The 16,110-nt window shown below is 35.8% G+C and overlaps 1 protein-coding gene across 1 annotated transcript; it reads left to right on the top strand.

Moving 5' to 3' along the window:
- Positions 1-2,516: 2,516 nt before the first annotated feature.
- On the top strand, positions 2,517-15,761 carry LOC149021607 (granule-bound starch synthase 2, chloroplastic/amyloplastic-like). The gene is made up of 8 exons (XM_089149832.1): positions 2,517-3,632; positions 4,710-5,232; positions 6,264-6,328; positions 11,550-11,627; positions 11,722-11,832; positions 12,449-12,493; positions 12,952-13,125; positions 14,243-15,761. Exons 1-8 carry the CDS (start codon positions 3,276-3,278, stop codon positions 15,197-15,199), a joined length of 2,310 nt encoding a protein of 769 aa, XP_089005958.1. The 5' UTR covers positions 2,517-3,275; the 3' UTR covers positions 15,200-15,761.
- The last annotated feature ends 349 nt before the right edge of the window (positions 15,762-16,110 follow it).

Genomic DNA, 16,110 nt, shown 5'->3' with positions numbered 1-16,110 from the left:
TTATACCTGTTTGGTTATGAAAATCCTAAGATTCATGAAATCTAGAGATTCATCTTTTAACACTAAAAATGTGAATCTGTAGATTTATGGGTATGAGGTAAAATCCAAAGATCTCACCCCTACTATTAAAACACTATACTTTGGGCATTCACAAAAACCACGTCGATCAAATAGTCTTTCATAATAAATTTCCACAAATTCAGGTTAACCAAACAGTTAATTTTATGAATTATGACTTCATAGATTTAAACAAAATTCAAACGACTGATCATTAGTCATCATGAATACTTAGCGGTATCTAGAATTATTGATGACTGAAATAGAAGTAGAGTAAAAATTCTTCCTATTTATTTCTTGGATATCCAAAAATAAAATTATCCATATTAGTAGTTGCATCTGTTTTTGCATCATTGAACAAAATGATCCATCAATTCAATTTTTGAACTCTTGGGGGTGAAAATGCATAACCGAATCTGCTTTCAAATTCGCATCCGCATCCGTTTAGAGGTATCCGAATCCGTCTGATTACTAATAGGATGCGGATATAGTATACCCCTTTCTTACCGATCCGTCCGATAAGATTATCCGATTAAGTTACTTATTTATTTTTATAAAATTTTTACTTGTGATATGTGACTATTTTGCTAGATTTTCTACTAAAGTAGCTATCAAAATTTGTGTTTTTGTGTCATTACATCAATACAGGAAACTGAAAAATTGGAATATCTTTCATATGTGGAGAGAGTTACAAGAATATTTGTTGACTATAGATTGGAAGATTTCATATTGCTATCGTGAAACTAATACAGTGGCAGATTTTTTGGCAAATTCGGCAGCTAGAACATGAACTTCTGATATTAACATTCATTGGTCAGCTTCAATCTTTAATGAACTTGATGTGGATGCCTCTAGACGTCCTAGATCTCGTTTTATAAGTTAGTGGTTTTCTAATATGAGTAGGAACCAGTGAGGAAGGGTGTATTGGGGGCAACAGTTGTTGCGGATAAGAGAAGTTGGTTCTTTATACGGTATTAATTGATGTACTTTTAATATTTATTCTTCGCTTAATATAATGATCCTTTTAGCGAAAAAAAGGGAAACTGAAAAATTGAGGTTGCATCATTGTAAATTTGTAATTTTCCGTTGGGCCTTCTGGTTTCCTATAAGTATACATAGGAGTTAATTTGAAGCACTACTAAGGTGCTCTAGTTTTTGCTATTACTTGAACAAATGAAAATATGAAAATAAAGGTAGATTTTTATATTTGTTAGATCTGTTGATTTCACTAACCACGAAAATACTATTAAATCATGTCTTCTTTTGATCTATAATGGATTGGAGAGCACATGACTGCTCAAAAATTGATTACAAAAATGCAATCTACCAAAAGTCGAAGTCCGGTTTGTCTTTGAAGTCAAAAGAGGGGGGAAGAACATCGGAGGTTACTAGGTAGCTACAGAAGGCAAAGCAACATTACTCTTGCCTGGGTTGTGAGATTGTCAAATTCTAAGCTAATTTCTGAAATGGATTTTGAGGCCTTCATCATGGCATTGCTCATATGTGTCTTCAATAAAATGTCCAGCAATAGTGTATTTATTCTGTCAATTTTTTTGCTTATAATATTTATGAAAATAAATTAAAATATAAATATATTGTCTAAATAAAATAAAATAAAATTTCAAAAAAATTTATAATTAAATTATAATATATTTATTCTCTTCTATTTTATATAACCAACACTAAATTTCAAATGAATAAAAATTAAAATCAAATACTTTTTTTTTTTTTTCAATATTGAACAACTTTACATGGCATAACATTCATTTTCTTTTATTTCAAACAACACTTAATTCTATTACCAAAGAGGTATCAATTTGGATTTAGGTTGGGATGTTTGTATTATTTTAGGTGACATTTTACAATTTTATCAAGATATTGATGCTTGTAATTTTTTTATTTATTTCAAGAGTATCTAATGTTTTAGAATACATATTTTTATTTCAAGATTATCTAATGTTCTAAAAATCTTGATTTCATTATCTCATCTCTCAAGGTCCCCAAAAACCCCACCAAAATAAAACTTCCAAAGATATTTTGCCAAAAAAAAAAAAAAAATCAGATAATTTTTGCCAAAAGTTTCCAGGTTTTACACAATTCATTCCACCGTTTCTTTTGTTGAAAAAAACGTGTCTTCAAAAAAATCGTGTACAATGGAACCTTTATTTATTTATTTATTATTATTATTTTTTAAGAACTTTACCAACCAAATTTTGGATTGCTCGTCACTGAGGTTAATACCTTTTAGTACAGAGATGAGAGATCGTGATAATGACATATATAATATCTCTATTTTTTAAATATAAATAACTTTGAAAAAAACGAAAAATCTTGTCAAATTCATCTGCATATAACAAAAGCATGAAATCCAATGATGAAATCCGTCAAAGAGGATGAAAGAGAGAGAAATTTGAATGAAAAGAGAATCGTTGAGATGGATGAAAGAGAGAGAAATTTGAATGAAAAGAGAATCGTTGAGATATTCTAGATTTCTAGGATACTGTTTGAATTTAGGAAATTTTAGAGATTGTTTAAAATTAAAAATAGATCGTTAAATTCGAGTGTGAGATTTTTCTCTTAGTATATAAATGGAATATGAGAGCTTGAGAAGATATAAATCCGAAATGCTGGGTTTAGTTTGAGTGGAGATTTTTAAGGTTTTGATTAATTGGATTTTCAAAGAGCTTTTTGGATATAAAGTTTGCCATTAGATTTCAATTAGGCAGACATTTTTAGGGAGTGATTTGTAAACCAAAAATCTGCCATTTTGTTTGTTTCAGTGACACTGATATAAACCGCTTCTTCAGGCGATTCGGGTCTGTTGCCTTCATTATCTGCTGCAATTTCCAGTCCAACCCAAACCTCAAGCTTCCCTGAATCCTCGGTGGGATCCTTGAGAAAAGGCTTGTGAATTATTCTAGTATGATGGTGGTGCTGGTTGTTGGATATCCACTGTTTCCTCTTCCATGGTTACACCTCTGTCGCTCTCTTATAAAATCAGACTCATTTCACTGTTTACGTTCCAGCTGTCCTGTTTTACTCTTCTGTCACCATTGTTGTGATCAACTGAGTATTCTTAATTCTCAGATTTGTTTGTTTGTGGGTTTCCTTCAATTTGCCTTTGATCATCTGGGTTTATCTTCAACCCATGAGATTCTCTTAGTTTGCACTCATAACGACAAACAAAGGCTTAAGGCTATCTTTTCTTCTATATTGAAATGGCACTGGAAAACTCTATTTTTCTTCATGGAGGAAACTACCTTCAGCCTAGACCGGCTGTTCTAGTTCCTCGTGGTAGAAGTTCTTTGAATCCTCATCGAAATGGTTCAAAAATCTGGTATCTTAGGTCTTCCAATAAAGACCAAATTTCTGGTTTCTATTCGAACTCTGGGGAATTGCTTAATGCGCATAATAGAGGCCAGCCTTGGAAGGTGTGTCCTAAAGCGGTGGGCAGGAACCCTGGTGAAGCAGAGAGTGGTGGAGCAGAGAGTGGAGAAAAGGTGAAAGACGCAATTCATGCCGCTCTAGAACAAATCCAGAGAGTAACAGATATGCAAGAGGAGCATATTCAAAAGGTATTAGATTTCCCCCATCTTTCTTCCCGAGCCAAATGCTTCTGGTACTGAATGATGTTACTCTTGTATGTCTTCTTTGAGGTCCCTTAATGTTGATTTGGTTCGAGTCTTACGTTTTATTCTTCCATAACCACGATCTGGGACTCTAACAAAGCTATGACGGGAATCATGTGTGGAGTCTTTTAATTATTAATCCGAAACTATTTTCACTTGGCTAACAATTGGAGGACATATCAGGGGAGGAGGGCCACATGGCTTAGGAGGTATGTCTTTAAGTACAAGTCATAGGCATCAAACTCCCTAAGAATAATGTTAGAGGCTTCCTCATTGTAGCAGGAGTGTTCGCCTGTCTGAGGCTTGAGAAATCACCACTTTAAGTTGAGAGGAATGGGGAATGCTACTTAGCAGACGTTGAGTTCTTGCAATTTGTGATAGTCTAACCTAGAATGCAATAAGATTACCCTTCCAGGGGTTGAGTACTTATCCCTTAAAAGCAAAAAATATTCTTACTCTTCTTCCTTATCTTTGAAGGTTTTAAGACCAGGCAATGCTATGGTAGATGAGGCTAATGTGAAATATATCCTCTTTGAAAGGGATGATAGAAAGAAAGAAAGTCAACTATCTGTTGTGATGTTGACTTTGCTGTTACAAAGTAACTCAACATAGTTGTTTCTCTGGTACTTCTGCATGCTAACTTGTGAGATTTGATAATTGCCTCTTGTGTCTTCATAATATATTACATTCCTGAGTGTAGAATAGGAGTTACAAATTGTTTCTGGTTACTAGTAGAGTCCTCCACAATTAAAACATTCTAATGCATTGTTTTGGTTGAACGATTTTTTCTTCTTTCAAGTTCTGATACTAAGTATTTATATCATATGCTCGCCTTTGATGCTTGCACTCATGTATCCATAAGTAACTTTAATGTTCTATCATATTACCCTGCTTTTGATGTCAAAGATTGTACTGGTTGAATGTATAAAAGTATTTACGTCAAGTATTTCCTTTTAGTGCTTGTACTCCTCAATCCATAATTTACATTATTGACTTCATTTCAAATTCCTCACTTTTGTGCAGATTGTAGAAAAGAGAAAACTTCTGTCATCATTAATAAGAGAACGCAGTGGAGTTCCTTATAATGAGACTGATAACTCTTTTCATAATCTTGATCTTCCTATGGTTGATGCTGAAAGTACTTATAGAGAATATGCTAATGATAATGAATTTCTTCCTGAAAGCCATGATCGTTCAACCTCTGTTGAAAATTCTGACAACCAACCAATCAGTATTAGAGGAGGGTTTAAGAGAGAGAAGAACCCCGGGAACAATTTACCCCTTGAGAAGGTTTCTTACGACGTGGGTTCTTCGGGCAAACTTGAAGAAGTTAGCTCATCGAAAGTTGAGTCATACATTCCATCTTTTCTTTCAAATGTTTCAGGATCACATGATCTTGAAGATGAAAAGGTAGAGAGGATAATAGAAGAAGCTCTGGAGGATGTAATTCCACAGGATGGAAATGTTAAATCCCCTCCTTTGGCTGGGGACGATGTCATGAACATCATATTGGTAGCTGCTGAATGTGCTCCTTTCGTTAAGACTGGTATGTTGGTGCTTTGAATCATTAACTGACATCCCATTTGTGGGATAATTTCATTTGTTTTCTGGAAACGTATGTCTGTTGTTTCATTATAGTTATTCGGTTTTAACTTTGCAATTTTTTCCAGTTTTCTCCAGTGTATATATATATTTTTTATATAGTTAGTTACTCCTGGGTGAACAATGAGAAAAGCCTTGAAAGCCAGAACATTTCAAGGGACTCACGTTATGGGTGTTTGATGTCCTCATTCATTTGATTGACCCAAATATCTTTCTGGCAAAAACTTTTCTTGTTCAGAATGTCACATTCTTTTGGTTTGTGAAAAGATGGGGAAGTGGCCTGGGGGAACAAAGGAAGGAAGAACTGATTAAATGGAATTAACACTAGATCAGATTCTGTGAAACCTTCAAGATCAAGTCAGCATTTGGTTTGGTGTTCTCAGATAGCCAATGTGGGGTATTAGCCAATCTGCTCTCTCTCTCTCTCTCTGCTTGGATTGGAGTGGGATGCTAGCGGCAGGAGGCTGGGGGTTGATACTGTTAAGTTGGCCTTGCTGGGGTTACCATCTCAGACCTCATATCTCATATCTGTTCTTAATGCCAACAAGAAATAACTTTTGGCTTGATTGGGCACATGTCACTTTGATCATGTATGATCCTATCTATTTTTCTTGACCCAAGTACAAGGATCCTGATACTATAGCTGTCTTGTTGGGATTGGCATCTCATATTCCTGTTTCTGTGCTCTTTGCTCTTTGCTGTGAAGTCAGTTAATTGACCACATGTTGCAGAATGTGCTTATTTGCAACTTCCATAAGCTCCCATTGTGAAAATTACAAGTTTTATCTTAAAAATTATAACATTAGTGTTAGTCAGACGTGGAAAAGAAAAAAGAATTGGAAAATGAAGTGCCTATGGTGCTTAGATGTATAAACTGTAGTCTATACTTTAGAGACCACAACAAGATGAGGATTAACAAAAAACTATTCAGCTTTTGTGTTTCATCCAGAGACTGATTTTTTTGAGTTATTGTAGGTGGCCTTGGAGATGTTGCTGGAGCTTTACCAAAGGCTTTAGCTAGGCGTGGGCATAGGGTTATGGTAAATGAGATTCATTTTACATTATTGATTAGTTGAATTTAAGTATTTGTTTACTAATTTGAAATCAATTGTTCCTAAATTATGTGGTCCAATATAACCTGCAAGCTTGAGCACTGAAATGACTGACTAAGCTATTGTTGAATATGCTAATCTATGTACCAGCAGCTCAAATAAATTGTAGGTGTCATTTTTCTGTTATCCCGAGTTCTAGTTTCTTTGAGATTCTGATAAACTGATGCATCCTGCCAACCTAGGTTCCAGATTAGGAATTATAGATCATATCTTCTGCTTCACAGCCAGATCTATACTATTTTTCGTTGAAACATGGTTTTAAAAGGTTTACTGATTTGCTGCATTAGGAAAGATAGAAGGACACCAGGAAAAGATATAGGTATAGCTATGGGAGTATGAACATTTACATGAACAGTATCCATAGTTATCAAGGCAGTGAGGCGACCACAACATTTAAGGGTTTCTCCAAGCACCCTGGCGATTGGCAGCCACAAGGATCACCATGGCAAACAAAGCGTTCTTTTGTTCTTGTTTAGATATAACAATTTAATTTGGTACAAATAGAATGATGTAACCTAGGGTCTGGGTTAACCTCCATGATGTTTCTTTAATTGGAACCAGCGAAAAAATGGCTATCAAAGGGTTAGGATTTTATTGATGGGTTGGTTTGGTATGGTTTTTGGGATGATGGAAAGTTTATGGTATTCTATGGGGTAGTTTGGAGGAATCTTGGGTATGTTTAGGTTGACAAAACTTATGGGATGTGTTAGGGTTTTGTAAAGGAGGTATGGGATAAGTTAGGGTGTTACAAAGCAATATGGGTTGGTTTTGAGATACCCAAAATTACTGTAGAGCTGAAAGGAGAGTCTGGGGTTGGGTATGGGAGGGTTTAGGGATGTTGTGGGTTGACTTTTGGGTGTAGAACTGATTCTTGGGTAAGTTGCTTTGGATCTTGGATGAATTCTGGTAAGGTGTCTTGAATTCTTGGTTGGATCTGTAATCTTGCCTCTCTTCTTGATCTTTGCTCTCTTCTTTTCTTTCCTTCTTCTCTTTTTCTCTTCTTTCTTTTCTTTTCTGTTCTTTCTTCTTCCTTCCTTCCTTTCTTTTCTTTTCTGTTCTATTACTGCTGCAAGATCCAAAAGAGGGGCGGGGGGTTGCAGGGTTTTGAAGGGGGTGGGGGTGGTTTCTTGGGCATGCTGCAGGGTGGGGAGGGGCCTGTAGGGGGCTCCAGTGGAGGGAAAAGGGAGGGGAGGCCACTGCAATGCAGGGGGAGGGGTGTGTGGTTCTTGCGTGGCCTGTGGAAGGGGGAGAGGGGCTGGAATGGGAGGGGAGGGAGGCTGGGATTCACTAACTGGTTTGGGATGCTGCTGTGCACTTGAGAGAAGGAGAGCACCAAGAACAATGCTGTGCACCAAGGTTTAGGGTTTCACCAAGAACAATGCCGGAACTTTTGAGAAACACTCATCCCAGGTTGTGTGGTACTGGTACCTTGCATGACTCCAAGCCTATTAATCTTCAACTGAATTTTACAAGATAAAGAACTTATTGGAGTCAATCTTGAAAACCGAATTGGACTCAACCACAAAAAAGAATTTTAAGAATAGCTATAGACTTCTAACTATTTTTCAATTAACTAAGACCACAAAAAATAACAAAATAAAATACTAGTTATTTATAAGGAATTTGCAAATGGATTCCAACTTGGACTCCTAATTAACTTAACCATGACATGAGCAATTAAAGAAAATAAAATAACACTAGACTCCTTAAGCCGTAAGGAATCTAACTGTACCAAGGACACCTCAAGGGGGCATGACAGATGACCAAAATACCCCCTAGGGCATTTGGCTAGGCCTGGTTGCCACAAGCCCAGGGGGCTGTTTTTGCGCCTAATTGGGCCTGCTGACCCTGGTTACATCATAGGAAATCAAAAATAAAATGTATGGTTCTACTCTTTTGTTAAATAAATATTAATGAATTGTACCAATGCAAGATATTCAAAAAGTAGAAAAACTATATTTTATCATATTATTGTAGCAATGTAGACTATAAATATGTTCATCTCTAAGAAATTTGGATTCTCAAATAAATTCATTTTCCATTAGACTTTTTTATTAGATAGAGCATAAAAACAGCTTTCCAACAAAGTCCGAGATTGTTTAAATTTGATTTATAGGAGTTATGTCCCAGTCAGACCTTTGTTGGTTTACATGAATGTTGTTAATATTCGTCAGCATGAAATATAAAAACAAATGTTTTACTGCACTTCGTATTTTAGCATGTTTCAGCACATTAAGATTTATGACTTTTTAGACTTATGATTTATGAACAACTCCATCAGGAGAAAGTTTGAGATTCAGCTACTGTTGGAAATCCAGTTTTTGTTCTTTACCTAGGGGAATGGCTTTTTTATTCTTTTGGAGCTTCATCTTTTAACTAATTTTATCTGATTAAAACAGGGAGTTTTTTTTTCTTCTTTCTTATTTATGAATAATTTATTAAGTTAATGAATTTACTTAAATGATGTTAAGCATAAACAATATTTGGCACCAACATAAATAGTGTGCAAAAAGCAACCAACTCCCAGCCTTCTGAAAAACATTTAGCTGCTAGGTGGCACCTTGATAACTATGATATTGTTAAGACAAGGTTAGGGAAGAAAGTAGAGAAAGCAGGAAGCCAGCTAAACTAACTTCACTATCAGGGACTCTAGAATACCTAAATTATTAGAATTGCTGAGGCTTAAGCCTTAAAAAAATTCTTGGACCTACTTCACAATCAAAATATGGCTCTTCAATGACTAGATTTAAGCCAACCACATTTCCTAAGGGGTTGCACTATTAATTAAATATCTACTTTTGTACACCCTGTGGATACCTCCAACCACCAAAAAGAACCTTCTGGACGTATAATTCAGCCCAGTACAAATAAAATTAACGAATGAAATCATATACCTTATGGTATTGGAATAGGATAAGTTTTTGAGTGGGCATGCATTATTCTCCCTTTTGCCCTGAAAAAACTTGTGTCAAGTATTGTTGAAGGGTAGGAATAAGAACACTTCGACGGAGGTTGTAGCTCCTTCAGCTTGAGCAATATCTAGAATATGAAGCATTGTTTGCATGTCCACGGTCTTAAAATGTGTGAGGAAGAGTTAACTCATGATTTGTAGTAACTTTCACAGTAGGATCTTTCATAAACTTGCTTTTACTTGAAGAAGCTTGACTTCCTACATGTTTAAGTGATGCAGTTGAATTAGACATGAATCTTGTATGGAGGCCTTTGTGCAAGCTTGGGAGGCCCCTAGGGTGCTAGCTGCAGTCCGCTGGATTGAAATTGACCTTTGGGTCTTTTTTTCTTTTGGTTTCAGTGTAATGATCCTAATTTGTAAGTCCTTAAGTGGGGATGAAGCATAAACAATTGGTATCTGGGTGTTTGAGTTAGGTTTGGACTTTGGATATTGCGTAGAGTTTTGATTTGAGTTTATTTACTTACCAAGTGCATTAGAGTATTAGCAGTCCTTTTTTCGAGTCAATTAGGAATTTTAGAAGGTCTTTATATATTGAATACACCCTCCCATCAATTGGTGATGATTAAAAAAAAAAAAAAGGGCTTTTTCTTTGTTGATGTTAAGTCATGCATATGGTATTAGTATCCTAGTCTGATTTCTTCTCCTCTCTTCCCACCCATTCGATGGATCTGATTTCTTCCATTAACGGTGCATTTACTCCCTTTATATTTTATGCTGTCACTGATTTTATCATTGGGTTTGCTTGTATTTTACATCCATAATCTGAATTATTCAAAAAGTGTTTGCTAGGCTTAACAAACCCTTTTATGGTTGTGCTGTTGCTATTGCTTTTTGTTAGCTTTAAAAAGAGTTCAGGTTGCAATTTTTTCCTAAGATGAAAGAGATTTAAGATTCATGAGTTCCCTTCACAATTTTCTTTCATCCATGATTAACCAACTATGATGACATGTTGGAAGAAGGAAGCATATAAGACCCAGCACCATCACTGTAGGATTAAATTGAAATTCCATTAAAATAACACCAAAATATGTGATGAAATCGTGTCTTGGGCAACATCTTGACCATGGACTGTGAGACCAGATACTCAGGCCATCCTTTACCTTGAGTGGTGAAGAAGTCTTTCCATTTGGTAAACAGTACTCAGTATTGGAAATAAAGGTAGTGATGGTTACATTAATCTCTAATACCAAGTTGATGCAACAGTCCAGTCTAAATTCTAGTTTAGGGATAAAAGGTCAAGTCATTGGCTCCATAGGTCCAGATCTAAACTATTGTTTGAGAAAACAAGGTTGACATTACTGGTTTTCTGGGTTCAATGCATTGGGGAAACAAAGAAAAAAACAAAGAGAAGAGATAGGGTTTGTTATGGGACTATGAACAATTAACATGTCTTCTGTGTTTTCTGTATGTACTTCTTTGATTCTTTTCTTTTCTCTTTTCAATAATTATCTGAGTCTCATTCTGATCCAGTTAGTTGGGATAAGGTTATGGTTGTTGTTGTCGAACAGTAATGAATGGCAACTGAAGAAAAAGGAAGAGAGCAAAGAGGCTTGGGAGAAATAGGGAAAAAGAGGAAGCCTATTTGGTTACACAACCAACTTCTGCATTTGATTCAATTCCCCATGTTATGGTGGGTGGCTGCACACTTAAAAGAAGACAAAAGAAAACTTCCTAGGTCTAAGACTCTTAATCAACCAGACCTACTTGAGTACTTGACTAGCAAGGTTGCTAAAATACTTAAATAATTAGAATTGTTTGAAATAAGTATTCCCAGTAACTTTGGTCCCATGCAACAGATGAAACCACTACTAATTGAATATTTATCTGCATAAGCCCCTTTTGAACCCTAGTTTTTGGCCTTTATAATTCAGCCCATTATATATAAAACCTAGAAAACTGTATCCCTTACCCCATAGATATTGAAATGGGATAAATTTTTTGATTGAAAGTGCATCATTAATACCGGTGGGGGGAGGCAACAAATATGTCAGCCTGATGAAACAGTAAAGATGTAAGAACTCTCAAGTAGCTAATGTCTTAGCCATAGAAGTAGAAGCTAAAATTTTGAAGACCATGAGTTAGTTTAGTAATCTTAAAGTCTGTTTTTAGTTTCTTTAGTTTGGTAATCTTAAAGTCTATTTTTAGTTGGTAATCTTTAAGTCTATTTACTTAAATTAGGTTGTGCTGCCACGGTACGGTAACTATGGCGAAGTCCAAGATACAGGTCTGCACAAGAGATATAAAGTGGCAGGCCAGGTATGCAAACTGGCATCATTTTGCTGCAATTTGGATTCTTTTGATTTCTGGAATACATTTTCGAAAATATTTAGTTTTTGGTGCATTTGTACAGGATATGGAGGTACGCTACTTTCAAGACTTTATTGATGGTGTGGATTTTGTCTTCATAGAAAGCCCTGTGTTTCGATACCTTGAAAATGATATATATGGTGGAAAACGAGAGGTAAGCATCGTAATTACTTTAGGCTCCTTCCTATTCAACTCAACATGGCTTATCATTTTTGACCTTGTATTTGAAGATTCAGACTGTAATTGTCATTGGGATGGATAATTATGTTCTGAGTCTGAATCCACATCATTTTGCATCATACCGTAGTTTACATGTAATGCATATTCTGGAGAGAATTTAACATATGATGGGTGCACTGAGAATGTCTTTTTTTTTTTTTTTTTTTTCGGTATGAACTGAGAATGTCTTTTAAGTGTTAAGAAAACAATAATCGAATTGAATATGGTGCTCTTATCAGCTGACCTGTTTCTCTCTTCAGTTGTGTGTATGGGTATTGTTTCACTGTGTCGAGTGTGATATTATTTACTGTATGAATGATATCATTTTTTTTTTGAGAGTGATTATGGATCAATGGACATGAGAGACTTCCTTGTTTTGCAGCTGTTGACTAGTGGGCCACCACCTCTTTCACTTTTACATGCTTAACATTGATATGTCTGTGAATGTGGCCACTGTTTGTGTTGGTTTATCTTGTTGATATATGCTATTATGTCCAGTATTGTTTTATGAGTGTTATCAATATCTGAAGTCAGATTTCTCACGGATGCAGGATATTCTAAAACGCATGGTATTATTTTGCAAGGCTGCCATTGAGGTATTATCTCACCCCAAAAAGCATTACTCACTGAGTTTTTGTTCCAAGCCCCAAACATAGTTACAGGTCACTTGTAACAAAACCTGTTGCTAGACCATCTAAATATTAGTTAGTATACTAAACTCTTTATCTATGAAACTATACTAGGTTTCCATCCCTTCAAGTTCCCTGAGTATGGCATCTTTTATACTATTTTTCCATTGGCAGATCATTTTTGTGCATTACATCAAGGATCTGGACCAACCAAAATGTGGTAGGAAGAAGTATAGATTAACTTTTTCTTTTTGGTTGTTTTTATATTAATGTAGTCTTCTTAGAATACTGGCAAGCATATCACTAAGAGTATTAATAGTCCAAAGCAAGTGATACTATCTTTAAGGTCAAAGGGTGTCTCCTGTAAAACTTCATAAATGTGACATTTACTCTTCCCATATGGAAACTAAAATCTACGATTTCAGGTTCCTTGGTACGTCCCATGTAGTGGAGTTTGCTATGGAGATGGTAATTTGGTTTTCATTGCAAATGACTGGCACACTGCATTGCTTCCTGTTTATCTGAAGGCATACTATCGTGCAAATGGCGTAATGACATTTACACGTTCTGTTCTCGTGATCCACAATATAGCTCACCAGGTTTGTTCTTGTATCCTTCTCTGTTTAATTTAATATACTGTAGAACCATAGGAGGTGATAGTGACGTGATTTTTCCAAACAAGTAGTCAAGTACATTAATCAAATAATTCTGTATGCTGTGATTGTAACTGATACACTTCTGTAAAATGCTGAAATGATCCAGACCATCTAACCAGGGGGAAATGATAATGACTAACTTTTCAAGTCAATTATATTATTTATCATCAGTCTGCACTCTGCACTTATGCATTTTGTGGCAATGGGCTGATTTAGGTGAGTGTTTGACAATGTGAACCTGAGCATTGAGAAATGACAGCCCGAGTCCAAGAGTAGTTCAAATGTATCATTCAATTATTTAGTAGATCAGGCAGTTTCAGGTTGAGGAATTTCAAAGTTATTTGGACTTCAGTTTTTTTTTGTCCAGGAATTATTCACTATGGTTGCTCACTGTATGGTCAGTCTCCTACAGCTTCTGCTATGAGCAGGGGAGTTCTAATTGTCTCATATTGGTGTTTACTAATAGTGGCATAATTCTGCGAGGAATGGGATAAATTCTAAATTATAGATGTTTTCAGAATTATGTACTCATCATTGAATATGTTCATGCTAACATGTATCAATAGAAGTATTGGAAGTTTCAAAGCTGGATTTGTACCCAATGTGCAGTTTTTTATTGATCAGGAATCTCAAGCGTAAATAGAATTCCTTAATTTTTTTAACAGTGGCTTATTCTTTTACATACTGGATCCTGATTGTAAATGCACAAAACTTTTTTTCAGTATCTAGATTCCCTTAAATATAAATGCTGATCATTTTCCCTGTTGTATCATCACTTGTAGAATAAACTTGTGCCAACTTTTTGGTTAATTTACTCAAGGTTTAGTTGAGGAGGACTTGGGAGTCTATATTTGATGAAGTTTTTTGGATGAAATAATTGGCTTGGAAATCCAGAGAACAAATTATTTGATAATTCTGATGTACTGTGTGTATCATTTTTATCAATGTGGAAGCTCAATATAAAACCTTGAACTGTATATATTACTAAATTATGAGTTCGAACTTGGAGCCCGCATGCAAGGTTGATTCCATTGAATATTAATCAATATTTTTTGTGCAGGGTCGTGGTCCAGTGGATGATTTTGCTTTTGTGGCTCTTTCAGAAGACTATTTGGATCTTTTTAAATTATATGACCCACTCGGTGGTGAACATTTCAATGTCTTTGCGGCGGGCCTAAAAACAGCAGATCGCATTGTTACTGTGAGCCATGGTTATGCCTGGGAGATTAAGACTCCAGAAGGTGGCTGGGGCTTGCATGAGATCATAAATGATAACGATTGGAAAATGATGGGCATCGTTAATGGGATTGACACAAAGGAGTGGGATCCACAAATGGATGTTCACCTAGCCTACGATGGTTATACAAATTACTCCTTGCATACCCTTCAAACTGGCAAACTCCAATGCAAAATGGCTCTACAAAAGGAGCTCGGTCTGCCTGTTCGGGAGGATGTTCCTCTGATTGGTTTTATTGGGCGACTGGACCACCAAAAAGGTGTTGATCTTATTGCTGAGGTAATTCCCTGGATTGTAGATCAGGATGTGCAACTTGTCATGTTGGGAACTGGGAGACCTGACCTGGAACAATTGCTCAAGCAACTCGAACAGCAATACCATGGCAAGGTTAGAGGATGGGTTGGTTTCTCTGTTAAGATGGCTCATCGGATAAATGCAGGTGCAGACATTCTACTCATGCCATCAAGATTTGAACCCTGTGGATTAAACCAGCTCTATGCAATGAGATATGGGACCGTACCTGTTGTCCATGCTGTTGGGGGACTCAAGGATACAGTTCATCAATTTGATCCTAATAATGAATCAGGGTTTGGCTGGGCTTTTGACAGGGCTGAAGCAAATAGCTTGATAGATGCATTAGGAAACTGTTTTCTCACTTACAGGGAACACAAGAATAGTTGGGAGGGTCTTCAGAGACGTGGAATGATGCAAGATCTCAGTTGGGACAATGCTGCTCAAAATTATGAACGAGTCCTTGTCGCAGCCAAGTATCAGTGGTGAGTTTGATGAAATAAATATGTTAAATATCACTAGAAAGCTCAAAACTCCCTGGACCCTTGGGTGGGATTTCAATACTTTAATATGAAAGCTTCCAATAATTCTTAGGAACAAGAATTCAAGGTTTGAAAAGTGCATCATTTTTGTGGGATGCTTCAGTAGTTTTCTTTGCCAATTACTCCTGCTGCAAGTGATTTTTTCTTTCTTTGCCTTAAGCTTTAGTTACTGCTGTTTTCTTCACAAAATTAATCAAATGCTTACCTACATTTGCCTTCCTCATTTCTTGGTTTCTTCTAATCTCTCAAAATCATTCAACTTATCCTATTAGCATGAGAAAAGTATTTTCAACTGGTACAATCACCCAATGAAAGAACTATAGGAAATTTTCACATATGTGAATGATTTGAGGCATCCAAATAGAATCCAGTGAGACTAAATGATCGTTTCCATCTGAATGCCTCACATTCATTGAGAATAATGTTTGTTCTCTTTAATCTAATTGCATGTAATGATGAGATATCCCAACTTCACCTTAACACACTGGAGCTGAACCAGGGGGACTTAAATTATGTTGGGCCCATAAATATAAAATATTTAAAAAAAAAAAAAAACTTCATCACCCTAACCTTGTAGGCCCCTGTAATTTGTGGTCAACGAACATCACCGGACTCATTCAAACTTGGGATGTATTTATAAATAACCAACACTTTTAAATATCAAATTCTTATTGTTCAAGATATTAGACGTTTTCTTTCTAAAGAATTTAATCCATATGACCATATGAAAAGTCGATATATATGAAATTAGCTTATGGGTGAGAGACTGAAATGGTTTTGGATTCTTTTTATCGTCTTCAATATGAGACTGTAATTGATATTTGAATGATTTTGAATTAATCAATCAGTTTGCAAGAG

This window comes from Hakea prostrata, chromosome 3 (assembly GCF_041222555.1).
Source record: "Hakea prostrata isolate BN-2017 chromosome 3, UWA_Hpros_2, whole genome shotgun sequence".
In the NCBI taxonomy this organism is placed as follows: Eukaryota; Viridiplantae; Streptophyta; class Magnoliopsida; order Proteales; family Proteaceae; genus Hakea; species Hakea prostrata.
The sequence above is the reverse complement of the archived record's forward strand: the minus strand, read 5'-3'. Positions and strand labels throughout refer to the sequence as shown.

Bases quoted from the DNA above. Each gene is read 5' to 3' on its own strand.
- LOC149021607 (XM_089149832.1), top strand. From the start codon at position 3,276: ATGGCACTGGAAAACTCTATTTTTCTTCATGGAGGAAACTACCTTCAG. The intron at 6,329-11,549 runs GTAAATGAGATT...TACTTAAATTAG, and splicing joins GGCGTGGGCATAGGGTTATG to GTTGTGCTGCCACGGTACGG. The intron at 11,628-11,721 runs GTATGCAAACTG...GCATTTGTACAG, and splicing joins GATATAAAGTGGCAGGCCAG to GATATGGAGGTACGCTACTT.